The sequence below is a fragment of the Ictalurus punctatus genome, chromosome 29 (assembly GCF_001660625.3).
Source record: "Ictalurus punctatus breed USDA103 chromosome 29, Coco_2.0, whole genome shotgun sequence".
In the NCBI taxonomy this organism is placed as follows: Eukaryota; Metazoa; Chordata; class Actinopteri; order Siluriformes; family Ictaluridae; genus Ictalurus; species Ictalurus punctatus.
In genome coordinates this window covers 9,681,244-9,695,716 of record NC_030444.2, presented here as the reverse complement: position 1 = coordinate 9,695,716, position 14,473 = coordinate 9,681,244, and the positions used below count along the sequence as shown (strand labels likewise).

At 36.7% G+C, this 14,473-nt stretch overlaps 1 protein-coding gene across 4 annotated transcripts in view; it reads left to right on the top strand.

Moving 5' to 3' along the window:
- LOC108260577 (phospholipid-transporting ATPase ABCA1) overlaps positions 1-14,473 on the top strand; it is a 200,801-nt gene that overhangs the window by 74,899 nt on the left and 111,429 nt on the right. For all 4 annotated transcript variants that reach the window (XM_053677629.1, XM_053677630.1, XM_053677628.1 and 1 more), the window contains exons 12-14: positions 2,032-2,229; positions 7,820-8,016; positions 11,740-11,916. In XM_053677629.1, coding sequence (XP_053533604.1) covers positions 2,032-2,229; positions 7,820-8,016; positions 11,740-11,916 — 572 coding nt within the window. The remainder of the gene's footprint in view (positions 1-2,031; positions 2,230-7,819; positions 8,017-11,739; positions 11,917-14,473) is intronic.

Below are 14,473 nucleotides of genomic sequence, written 5' to 3'. Positions count from 1 at the left end.
GATATTATAACAGCAAAAATGTTCAAAAAGCACATGCAAATGTGCTAGTCGGGTATACACAAACTTTTGGCCATATATTGTATACGTTATCTATAGTATACTGTATGTTATATACATCCTATCATTAATGTATGTAATAGACTAACGTAATGTATAGTGTAATGTAATGTAACATAATATAACATAGTATAATGTGACCTGGTGTAACATAACACAGCACAGCATAACGTAACATGTGCAACCTAGTATAACACAGAGTAATGTAACATTACATAACATAAAGAATATTGTTAAGAATACTGTAGCAACTATAATCCGTTCAAGTCTTTTTAAATAGTAACTTGCACTAAACATTGTTGTATAATGATTTCTTGGTACAATTTAATGGTCTTTTCTATGACACAGAATGATTAATAAAAAAAAAAAAACTCTGACTTAGAGGTATAGGAAATGACTATGGTATTTGTTGCTATGGGCTTTCACTAAGGTGTTTATGGCTCTGCTTGTTAGCACCTGAATGTCAACATGATATTACATAAGAAATAAATAGCATAAATATGAATTATTTCTATGTAGGTACTCACTGGACACATACGCATGCCTCCATGTTTTCACAAATCAAACCAAGCTGGCTTCACTGTTTGTCAGTTAATACACAATGAGTGTCCTCTTAACACCTGTGTGATTCTAATCCTCTATGTTTCTGCGATGCCTGTGTGTAGGAAAAGTACTTAGGTAAGGGGGCCATTGTTCTACATGGCTATACTTATTCAGACACATACGCTCAAACGCAAGCTTGCTCATACACACACTTGAAACTGCAGAAGGATTTGCATTTAAATTAGCACATCTTTTCATTAAGTCATACATGGGCAGCTGGAACGGTAATGTTATAAACCTGAGCTCTCAGGTATGTGAGTGTGTATATGGATGAGTAAATCTGTGTGTTTGTGAGGGGAGAAATGCTTGGAATCCAGCTGTATCCTTGCAGCAAATATAAAAGGGACTGATAAAAGAGAAAACTGCAAACAGAATGTACAAAAAAGAATGAGAGAGAGAGAGAGAGAGAGAGAGAGAGAGAGAGAGAGAGAGAGAGAGAGAGAGTCTGCAGGGATGTCTATGTGTCCAACGAGTACCTGCATTATTTCTGTTTATTTCTTCCTGTGCTGAAGAGAAACACTGCCATCTAGCTTAATGTGGCTAATTGATAATGGAGCGGAGAGAAAGGCAGGGCAAAGCGAGAGAAAGGATGTAAGAAAGTAAGAGACAGATTATAAAAGCACTCAAATGGTGCTAGATTAGTGAGTAAGAGAAGGACTCTACTTTTTCATAGTAACCATATATTTCTTCTTGTCATTTGGAACAATTTTTTTTTTTTTTAAATTGCTTCATATTACTTACTCTCATAGGCTACTTTTGTTGCACTATCTTTTCCCCTTAAAGGGTCTGCTGATCAGCAGCTCTTGATGAGTGGCTGAACAGAACCAAATTGTACAAATGATGGCCGAGCTTTTGGAAAGCTAAACGTGGCAGTGTGTCTGTTCTCCATGAGTATGGTTTGAGCTACTAACTCTGATGGTGGTAGATCTGTATGAGCTGGAACTGGAGAGGGGTAGATCTCTAGGAGCATGTTTGGAGCTCTAGACCACTGGGAGTATTTTTTTTTTTTTGTTAAAACCCATGGTGTGGCAGGTCTCCTGGAGCAGGGTTGGAGCTAAAATATGAATGAATGAAAATTAATTTTTTAGGAGAGGTTTGGAGCTATCCATTGCATGTTGGTAGATCTCCATGAGAATGGTACTATAGGAGCCAAAATCTGCATAAGGATAGAGAGCTAAATTATACAGGGTGATAGATCCTCATGGGCAGGGTTGAGGGTAAATTCTACATATTGCTTGGTGGTAGGAGCTAATTACTTTTGGGTTGTAGATCTCCATGAACAATTTTGGAGCAAAAGCCCTGCAGGGTAATCTAAACACAATATGGTGAATATCTTAAATAGCACTTTGCATATTTTGTGTTTTCTTAAAGGCTTTTCTGCAGAACCCACTCATTTTGGCAGTTCTTGATCAGCAGCTGAATGGAAACGGATTGTCTTCAGCACTTATTGCTAATTTTCTGTTCAACGGTGATGAAAAGGACCGGCCTGCAGGGATGCCGGCATTTGACTGGAGAAACGTCTTCAACACCACCAGTCAGGTTGCGAGACTCATCAAGCAGGTCATGGGGGTGAGTCTTTCTACATTTGTTCATACCTACCCTCTGTTCTAGATAAGCATGTACATGTACTTCTACTATACTGCAAAGTTTAGAGCTATAAGGGTTAAATCTGGCCCATGAAAAGGATCTTTGGTGTATCCTTCTGAGAGAAATCTAAAATAATCTATGTAGAATCTAACAACTGGGCATTTCCTTTCAGAAAAGGTTCAGAGTAAGATCTCTTTAGAAATCTTGACCTATTAATCCTTCAAAGAACATCTGCACTGCATGCAGATAAATGTCAAAACATCTAAGCATTTGGGAGCTGCACTGTAGTCAATCTCCAGAAGCATGACAGGATCTAATCTCTGCAAAATATTCAACGTCCAAGAGCACTGACTAAGAGACTTAAACTGTGCATGGTATTAGACCTCCAGGAACAGTACATCTAAACATTGCTAATTAGTAGAGCTCCAGGATCTCCTAGAAGCTCCATAATTTTATATCTCTAAATGCAATGTTGGATCAAAAACATGTAGGTGGTAGATATGCATGATCTGAGCTGGAGATAATTTTGGCAGAGTGATCAGGATTGGAACTGACCATTGCATGATGGTAAATCTCTAGGACCAGGGTTGAAGCTAAACACAACATGGCGATAGATCACCTGGAACTGGGTTGGAGATGAATCTGCATGGGGAAAAATCTCTATGAGTAAGGCCAGAGCTCAACATCACTGGGTGGTAGATTTCCATAACCATAGCAGAAGTTAAACACCATGAAGTAGCAGATCTCATGGGGCAGGTTTGGAGCTTTAGGAAGAGGAAACAATACACTGGTCAAACAATACACTGTGCTGGATATCCAGGAAGAGATGTGGAGTTAATCATTGTAGGTTGGCAGATCTCCATGAGTATGGTAGGTGCTAAACTCTGCATAGTGGAAGGGCTTCATGAGCATGACAAGTGCTAAATCCTGAAGCATGGTAGATACTAAATTTTGCATTGTGGTATAGTAGGTCTCCAAAAGAATGGTAGGAGCTAAACACTTTACAGTAGGTTGGTGGATCTCTCAAAGCATGGTTAGAGCAAAAATGCTAGAGGGTGATAGAACTGAAGAAGGAAGATGGTAGATCTCCAAGAGCAGTAATGGAGCTAAACTCAGATGTGCTAATATGTGTGTTGATCAATATTAGTGGTTGTCATATCAACAAGATGATATATGTTCATAAAATGTATAGTCATATGCATTCTATTCATTAAGAGTTATACAGTTGCAATCAAATTGATTGAACCCCCATTGCAAATCAGATTTATTGTCAAAATTTACAGACTTTTAGCTGTTCGCAGTCAACAAATCAAACCAAAGCAATTGAAATATTCAACACAACGAATGCTTCATGTGGTTTCCCCAAATTCAACTGAAAATGCAACTTATAATGATTTCTCCAGTTTCAAAATTAGTCAACCCCCTGAATAGAATCCCTCACAACAGCACAAACATGTAAAACAGAAACCCTTGAGTGACTGCAAAAGACCTGCAACAGGCACTGAGTTTTCAGTGAGCACAATGTGGCGCATACTAAATGCAGAAGGTTTCCATGCCAGAACTTCAAGACGTACACTTCTGACCCAAAAGCGCAAGAAAAGTCAGCTCAAAATCATATAAATAAGCCACAGAAGTTTTGGGATAAAACTTGACATTTTTGGCACGATGGATCAGCAGTATGTGTGGAGGAAGAAGAATGAAGAACGAACACCCTGTCCACAGTCAAGCATGGTGGAGGCTCGGTGATGCTCTGGGGCTGCTTTGCACCCTCTGGCACTGGAACCTGCAGCGTGTGGAAGGCAAGATGGATTCATTGAAGTATCAGGAAATCCTAGGAGAAAACCTCATGTCGTCTGTGAGGAAGCTGAAGCTTGGGCGTCATTGAACCTTCCAACAGCACAATGATCCCAAGCATACCTCAAATTCCACCAAGGCTTGGTTGCAGAAAAAGTCCTGGAAAATTCTACAGGGCCATCACAGTCACCTGACTTGAACCACATTGAAAATCTGTGGTGGGATTTGAAGAAGCTGGGTGCAGCACGCAAACCCAAGAATATTACTGAACTGGAGGCTATTGCTCATGAGGAACGAGCTAAGATTCCTCAGGAACACTGCCAGAAGCCATGCATCTCATTTGCAGCAGGTCATAACAGCAAAAGGGTGCTCTACTAAGCATAAAAGATGCTTGCCTTGAAGGGGTTGAATAAAGTCACTATTATTTTGAGTTAAATCTGGGGAAACCACTTGAAACCACCAGAATTTGTTGTGTTGGACTATTTCAATTGCTTTTGGTTTGATTTGTTCATAGCAAACAGCTGAAAGTCTGTAAATTTTGACAATAAACCTGATTTGCAATGGGGGTTGAGTAATTTTGATTGCAACTCTATCTTGAAATAGGACCACGAAAGACCTCCTGGGTGCTGCATTAAATGGAAATGAAATAACGTGGAAATGAAAAGCACATAATTGAACTGAAGCCTCACATAAATGTCACACTCTCATAAATGTGTAGACAAATGCACAAACCCTAAATGCTACCCTGCATGCTGTTTGGACATATAATCACTTTGCATTCTGAAGCAAAGTAAATATACTCATTTTTATTTTTGTATTCCCCCAACCCATGTCTTTTCCACTCCCCGTCATGTTTGCCTCTCATTTTCATTTCTTTCCATTTTCTCCTGCATTTTTCTCCATCTTGTGATGGATGGCATTTTCGCCACTGATGGTACTGGTAATTCATATTTCTGATTAAATTAATGGCCGTATTGAGCGGAGGAACTTTGTCACGGCTGAGTATTGGTGAAGTTTTTATGGATTGCTGTGCCGTACCAAAAATGGCATACCATCTATTAAAACAGTCAAAAGTCAACTGCCATTGAAAACACATTAGTAAAATGAACATAAATTAAGAGAGGAAACTGCCTGTACAGGAAGTAGGATAAGAAGGAAAGACTATTTCCTCATACATAACAGGAAGTTTGAGCTCATTAAAGTATAGTATCACTAGTATCACTCCTTTGCTTTGTTACCATGACATTACACATTTTTTGCCAATGCTTTGTGGTTTCCCATGTTGCTTTCTGACTCGAGGCCATTCTCTAAATCTCTCTCTCTCTCTCTTTCTCAGTCTTTTTTTCTTGCCCTGTATGTTCTCATGTTGCTAGGCTCTGCCACTCATAGTTACAGTACTTTGCATTGAAAGCAGCTCTGTCTGTCCAACTGGAACCATGATTACAATTGCACATTGTCTAATTGATCCTAATTGCACATTGCAGTACAGTAAAGGAACCTTCCAGATAACTATCACACTATTGTTAAAATAAGATAATCTGTGTCTGAGATGAAGACTAAATTAAACAATAACAGTGGGGGGATATCCATATTTAGGAATAATAGTTGAGTATAGCATATATGAATTTATAAATGAATTAAAAATAAGTTGAGTAGGACCACCCAAACAGAAACTTTGAAAATGAACTAATTAAATGGTGCTTTAAGGCAGTGCTACAAGGTTATGAATTCACACATTGCAGCTTATTTAGAATAGAGAAGCCAAATTTGTTGGCAAAGGACAGCTGTAGCTGGTACGCAGTATAATGGATAAGAGTAGTGGGGTAATTTCCTGCCCCACCTCACAGCGAAAATGACTTGCATAAGGACTGACAATGCAGGATTTTATATTTATGGATGTGCCTAGGCCTACTTAGTTGGTATGTTATATAACTCAATTCCCTGTCATATTTCATTAGAGTTTTGTTATGTAGGAGTGTATGCCATATGTGTATAGGTTGCATCAAGGTTATTGTCTTGTTTATACTGTATATGCAACTTAAAGATATGGGAATTCTGTAGTTTTCTTAAGCATTTCCATGTTCATTTTTTGATGAAAACTATGATGAAAAAGGTTTGTCAACAACATTGTTTATAAATAACATGATGGTAAATCCATGCTCATAACTACACCCTTTTCCAACAACACCCATCAAATAATGACATAATGAACGCCCCAATAACTAAGTATACAGGTATACTTTGACCCTGCCCTTTTACACAGTTGATTGCAACAGTGCCACTCATAGCAGGGACAAGTAAAGCACTGGCAGTTTTCTCTTTGTGCTTTGTGTTTAGAGAAAAATACTACTGCTATATTCCTGCTATACATATTGCTGCTTGTAGCACTTCTGTACATGTAATAATGTTGCCCACTGGAGTAATTTTATTAAACGTTCCCACTTCTTTATGGAGCAAGTGCAGGTTTAAGATACAATCACAGTTATAGGAAAGTTTCAACAACTGCAGAACTTTCATTTAGCTAACACACATTAAAAAGGAGAAGGAGAAAGGCTTTGGTATGATTGTAATGTTATGTGTATTTTTTTTAATGGCATTTCGTTAAAAAATATCAAAACTTGAGAAATGATTGAATAGAAAGAGTATATTCAGAAATTTAAGTAGTAAAGACTTTTAATTTGACAGTTTTACATTTTTATTCCAGTTTGGTTAACTGATGTTAAAATTGCCTGTTTTTTTTTAAGTAAATATGGCAATAAATATATGACTAAAACATGAATTGAATATGGTATATGTATGTTTTTTAGAACCAAGAAACTAAGATTAAAACTAAATCTAATCTAAATCATTTTCCCATGAAAAACACTGCTTTTAAATTTTTTTGGCATCCTGACAATTAATGTTTACTGAATAACAGCACTGAGCCTCTTCGTGTCATGTCTAAAGGTTGGAGACACTTGTAGATATAACTTTTATTTATTTATTTGTCTATCTATTTATTTATTTATTTATTTATTTATTTATTATTAAATATATTATTATTATTTATTTGTTTGTTTTTTGAAGAATGCATTGTAAATTGCAAAAATAAATAAAAATATTTTATGTATTTTAGTACAAAAGTATAATATTTTCTAAAGTGACATTTTTAATAGTTAAGCACAATGTTTATTTCATACATATTTTTTTTTTTTTTTTTGGAAAAGGTATCAAGAATTCTGTAGTTGATATATTTGGTGAAAAAAGCAATTCTGATACTGAATCTCAAATTGACTCTCTATATAAGCAAAAATCTATTGCATTTTCTTGCCTTCTGCTAACCAGGACTCCACTGAGTGCGGGAGAAGTAGCTAATGTGAGTGGTGCAGTACTTCCTACATGCTGCTATGGGGCCTTATTGAAGCTGATAGCTTGCTGCTTCAGTGTGTATATGTCAGTTTTGCCATGTTCTGTCTGATATTGGTTAGACATTCTGCAGTACTCTGGCCTTGGCCTATCACCCATGATGGCTCATTAGAGCTTAAAGAAAGAGAAAGTGAATAGAAGCTGCAAATAGATGAGAGACTGGATCACCTACAAATCATTCTTTTGCTCAGTCTATCTATATAACCATTTATCTACTTCATCTGCTATTCTCTCTTTCCAAACCTGAACATGTGATTTCACCACTCCATTATGCTGTTTTGCTTCTGTAGGGTCCATGTGTGATCACTTTGTGTGTGTGTGTGTGTGTGTGTGTGTGTGTGTGTGTGTGTGTGTGTGTGTGTCTGTGTTGCAGTGCTTCAATCTGGACAAGTTTGAGGCCGTGGCCAGTGAGAGAGTGTTGGTGGAGCAAGCCCTCAAGCTGCTAGATCAGGAGAAGTTTTGGGCTGGAGTGGTTTTTACAGACCTGGTTGCTGGCAGCCCATCACTCATCAGATATAAGATCCGCATGGATGTTGAGGAAACCGAGAGGACGGATAAGATTAAAGACAGGTGTGTGCAGTGACTGTTGGTCTCATGTGACAAAGACAGATTATTTGTCCTGCTACTTTCAGGAAACTTCAGTGTTTAGTGGAAAATAAAAATATCTCGAGATAGGGGAAATCTATGCTTTCATAAAAAATGCCTTCACATTCATATAGATTAGTAATACCTGTGTGCAATTTCAATTCAATTCAATTCCATTTTTATTTGTACAACGTTTTTAACAATGGACATTGTTGCAAAGCAGCTTTACATAAATATATCAATTAGGATATACATTTTAAATGCATGAATTTATCCCAAATGAGCAAGCCAGAGGCTTCGGTGGCAAAACTCCCTGAGACGATATGAGGAAGAAACCTTGAGAGGAACTAGATTCAAAAAGGCAACCCGTCCTCATAAGGGTGACAATGCATAGTTCAATTATAAATAATTATCTTCTATAACTGTGTACTACATAGCCAAAAAGTGCAATTGTGTAACCAGGAAAACTTGTACCAACAAATCTTTTTGAAGTTATTAACTGTTCACTGATGGAGACTTGAGTGCAGAACTGTTCATGGCAATTGCAGCCCTAAAGCTATCATAGCAATTGTACTTCTAGGCCATCATAGCATACCTGTTCGAGGATCATCCTCAGCAACAATGAGTGATTTCCAATTAATGAGAACTCCAATCAGAAGTACGGCATCAGGATTTGATCAGGCAGGTTCAGAGAACAGAAGAGTTCAGGATCACTGTATTTCAGGAATAGCATGTGTTGTGAGAGAGAGAGAGAGAGAGAGAGAGAGAGAGAGATTGTCAGGTATGTTAATTAGCATGTAATGGCTATGGACAATGTACTTTGTGTGCAGAGTGCATGCAAGGACTCTGGCAAAACTAATTATGATAGCATAACTAAAAGGGAGAGCTAGAAGGTAACACAGACATGAGGGCTTCCTGGGACATAAAGCGGCCAGCCACTCCACCAATGAACCTGAATAAATGCATGAGAGTTGGCGGGGTGGGGGGGGTAACACCATCCAAACATCCCATTACAACACCCTATGCCTGTGAACCCTCTTGAGCTGCTCCTTAACCTAAGAAAAAAAAACTATTCACAAAAGGCTCCACTGAACAAATATGTTTTCAACATAGTCTTAGACATTGAGACTATGTGTGTGCCAAACCCTAATTGGAAGGCTGTTCCATAACTGTGGTGCCTTGTAAGTGAAATCCCTGCCCCCTGCTGTAGCCTTCACTATTCGAGGTACCAACAAACAGCCTGCACCTTTTGATCGAAGTAGGCGTGGCAGATCATAAAAAAAACAAAAGTTCACTGAGGTACTATGGCGTGAGACCATTCAGTGTTTTATAGCACAATAACGGTATTTTTATAATCAATGCAAAATTAATATACAGGACATATATTAATGTTAATGCTATGTTAATATACATATGAGTATTCATGACTCTATATAAGCCACCATATCTACACCATAGATGAAAAAATTCAGATTTGCTTTCTATTTAATAATACATTAAACAAAATTAGACCACACTGCTTTTGATTTCTCAGCTCTGATTAGTCAGAGCATTTCCAATGTTACAAAGTTTGAGCAATTGTTGATACAATGACATTTTCTGTCAGGAGATTTTTATTTGGAATTTATGGAAGGAGTCTCCAGTGTCAACAGTGCAAATTAAAAAAAAAAAAGTTGAATATAGTCAAACTCTAGCATTTCCTTTAATAAGAATATAACACATTATTAAACATATTTCTAGACATTATTACTAATTTCAAGCTTTACATTTTCTTATTCTTTTATCCTATTTACAGATCATTTTGCTTCTGTCTAGTATAAATAAATAGACCAATACTATTTCAAGCTTGAAATGAGTGAAAATGACTAGAAATAGGTTGAAAAACTTATATTTGGTTTACTGTAATCTTACAATAGGACATACTAGATACATTTGACCATATTTAAGGTATTTTCAGTTGCTAAGATGCCATTTTTGCAGTGAACACTTTGTAACAGTGAGAGTTAAATCTTTAACTTTGCTGTATGTTTGCTAACACACACTGTAAAACCGGATGAGTTCATTTAACTAAAAAAAATTTGAGGAAACTAATCACCTCAAAATGTTTAAGTTGATAAATCAATTTCTTTAAGCCAAATACACATAAATATAACAAGTTTGAGTTAAAATTTTGTTATATGTAAGTGTATTTGGCTTAAAGAAATTGATTTATCAACTTAAAAAAATTTGAGGTAAAGAGTTTCCTCAAATTTTTTGAGTTAAATGAACTATCTGGTTTTACAGTGACATCATTCAGAACATAAGTAATTACCATGTCAAATTTTTATTTGATTTTCATACCCCTACATGTGTAATTCTTTGACAGAATTCCAAGAAAAAATAGTTCATTGTATAATTTGGAATTGGAACGATTCCATTTAAATTGTTGAAATTCTTAGTATACAGTATAATCACAGCTGAAGTCCTTTTGCCATCAACCTCGAAAAATGTGCTGCTCAGAACACCTTCTTTGTTTTGACATATGCAAGGACAGTCTGATCCTTTTCCACTCGTCAGAGCATACAGTTGCATGATTATATGATGAAATACAGTCCCCTCTGAATGTATTGGAATGGCAAGGTCAATTCTAATCTTTTCACTGTACATGAAAGACATTTGAGTTTGAGATCAAAAGATGAATATGAGATGACAGATCAGAATTTTAACGATCAATTCCTCATATTTACATCTAGATGTGTTAAACAACTTAGAACATGACACCTTTTGTTTGAACCCACCTATTTTTTCAAGTGATCGAAAATATTAGAACATGTGATGTTTCTTGCTGCCCAGATTTCCTTCCCATGCTGCGGGGGTTTCCTCTCCCAGTCCAAAGACATGCATGGTAGGCTGATTGATATGTCCAAAGTGTCTATAGTGTATGAATGGGTGTGTGATTGTGCCCTGCAATGGATTGTCACCCCGTCCAGGTTGTATCCCGCCTTGTGCCCGATGCTCAATGGGATAGGCTCCAGTTTCCCTGCGACCCTGTAGGATAAGCGGTACAGACTATGGATGGATGGATGGATGGACTTATCTGTTCCTATACTTTTTCTCACCTACAAATTAGGTGGTTTGATATAAAAGGTTCTATGCTTTATGTTGTTTAACACATCTAGATGTAAATACCTGGAAATCGTAAAAAAAAAAAAAAAAAAAAAAGCTGAAATCTTAAACTTGTCTCGCATCCATCTGTCGCTCTCAAACCCAAATGTCTTTGGTGTATCGCACGAACACATGAATTGGCCTGGCCGTGCCAATAGATTTAGAGGGGCCTGTATGATGGAAACTTCAGGATTTATGAGAAAAGATACTTGTTATACTTATATACTTGATTTAATTCCACTTAAGATTCTCTAGCTTGTACTTTTGGGGGAATGCATGAAGGTCCTATGTAGAACCTGACAAAAAGGTTTTCCCCTTCAACTAAGGTTGCGAGGAGAAGAAGAAAGCAGAATAAAGATTTTAATGTCATATAAACGTACAGTAGAGTGACATTCCTTTCTTAACATAACCCAGATAGCTCATATCAAAGCCACGATATTAGAACCGTTCATTTAAGGAACATTATTTATAAAAGTGTAGCCTTTAGTTTGTGATATTAGAGTCAATGTCATCCTGTTGATGTGTGTGTTTGTGTATGTGTGTGTTTGGTTCTCTTAATCAAAGGTCCTGGTCTCCGTCAGCCCGTGATAACCCATTTAATGACCTGCGCTATGTGAGAGGAGGCTTTGTGTATCTGCAGGACATGCTGGACCGTGCTATCATCCAGACACACACAGGCGTCAGACAGCCTCTGGGCGTCTATGTGCAGCAGATGCCTTATCCATGCTATGTAGATGATGCGTGAGTACACATTTTGGTTGGTTGTGTGTGCGTGTTGGGGGGCATTAAGGGTATGTGAGTGGGTGTGTGACTTATTACTTCAATAAAGCCTATTGTACTCAGGCATTTTGCTCACACATTCTAAACAGGGACAAATTTCCCACTGGAACTGAATCTCTCTCTCTCTCTCTCTCTCTCTCTCTCTCTCTTTCTCTCTCTCTCTCTCTCTCTCTCTCTCTCTCTCTCTTTCATTCTGTTGGCCATTATATTCCCTAGGAAACTAGTCATATATAAATGTCAATAGTTTATATTAAAGTGTACTGTTTAATGCATATTTATAAAATGTGGGGAAAACATTGAAAAGAAAAAATAACCCTCTCACTGCTTATTGATAATGAGATGAGATCAGTAAAGCTATTTTCATCAGTTTTTTTCCCCTATATACTGTTAAAAATATCCTGTAAAAATACTCAAAACTGATCAGCAATGTAAAATATTTACATTGTGATCAAGTGACGTAGATAAACCGTGAAATATTACAGTAATTTTCCTTTCTGGAAAATGTATTGTAGTAAAAACAACAAAAATGCATTATTTCACACAAAAAAACTGTTATTTTACATAAATTATTTTAGTATAACACTCTTATAAACCACCATTTTATGAATTATACATGATTTTTACGAAAGAAGAGTGAAACTAATAGCAGATTTGAGAAGAGAAAAAGGTTTTATTTTTCCTTACCGTGTTATCAAATAAATAAAATCGTCCTTATAGTGTGCTAGCATTAGGTGGTTGGACCCCTAAAAATCCAAACAAACAGCAACAATGTTCCAGCGCTATGTGCTCATACAACATTAAAGATACATTCTAAATTATTCCTCAGAATACAAAAATGAACCACTGGAACAGTTAGGTACAGCTTGCACTGTATGTGCCTTTTTAATAGCATTTAACAAACAAACAAAAACAAAACCAGAAAAAAAAAATATTTGACAGCCTTATTAATATATGTACTGTACTAAGTTCATTGATCATTTTTAGATAATTAATTTAAAAGCTAGTTGTTGATTTGTAAGATAATTTTACTACCATATAGCTGTTTCTTTGAAAAACTTTGAAATATGCCTCTTTTTTTCTGTGTGAATTTATCATTTGTTACCAACAGTAATTATTATAATCCCTCATAGTTTGGTCCATCTAGTTTGCTTGGAGACGGCAATCTCAATGAAGACATTAGTGCAGGATCACATTGCATCTGGCACCAGTGATAATGTCTTTATTGATTAAACCATAGCACAGAGGGACTCAGAAATCATGTTTTATAGATCTCACACCATGCCTTTTCACCCCTGGCCTTTTGAAGCAACAGTTTCTTAAAAATGGCTCTACTGAATTTGGTAAAGCTCAAGTGTGTTTCATCTTAAAGTGATCATTTGGTTCTGGTGGATCAAAAGAAGGTTGAGATGCGACTTGTCCTCAATGACGCCTCTTCAATTATGCATTGAATGCATCTGCGTCACTCATTTCCATATTGGAATGAGTGGTGTCTGATTTGCAACCTCCATGTGGTCTGAGTGAAGCTGTCATGAGTCACTTAATACCTCAAACAAAGCAGCTGTGAACCGATAAGCTATGACCAGATTATTGTGAGTCATAGAAACTCACTGCTGGATCTTTGAGCATGACACATATTCTTGGACTTGATTCTACCTCACCAAAAAAAAAAAAAAAAGATTTAAATTGATATATTCATGAAATCTGAGCTTGGGTTCCTGTCTCTGTGGAGTTTTTCATGTTCTCCTTATGTTTTCTCATGGGTGTCCTCTGTGTTCTCTGGTTTCCTCCCACCTCCCAAAAACATGCCAGTAGGTAAATAAACTCTAAATTATCTTATATAGCTCTGAAGAAAATGTATGAATGAATGAATGAATGAATGAATGGCTCCAGATGCACTGATGTGTATTAATGGTTTACACCAACTTGGGAGGGGAATAGTGGCTTTGTAATCCTTGTTTTCAGCTAGCAATAAGTGAGAAATGTTTAGCAAATAGCCAATTAAATACCACCTTGAGTACATGTTTGTTAGTTAATGTATTAATTAACACATACACAAACGCATACACAAACTCTATATGAATAAAAGAATATGAAGTAAAAGTGCATCGTTTCAAATTGTATATATAATTTGCCATATGCAGCAGTGAACATACACATCACTGAATGGCATTGGATTATTGTAAAGGGTAACCAGTTCTTCTGTTTAAAATTGTTCGCTGAAATTCACAGGAATAAAATAAGTCATGTTCCCTCCTTTTTTCTCATCCATTTCTCTATACATTAACGATATAGCAAATAAAAACCTGAGACTGCTGTGATTCCGGCAATCAACATCCCGTATTTACATTATGAGACAAAAAGTCTAAAAACCAGTGCAGAAACGTGCAGTCAGAGGAACCTTCTCTGAAGCTGGGCTCTTTAATATTTGTGTGTGTGTCATCTTTAATGCAATAAATTGAATGTTAAACATTTTTAAAAATGCCAATAATAAGTCCCTTGGAATTAATAAACGTAACTG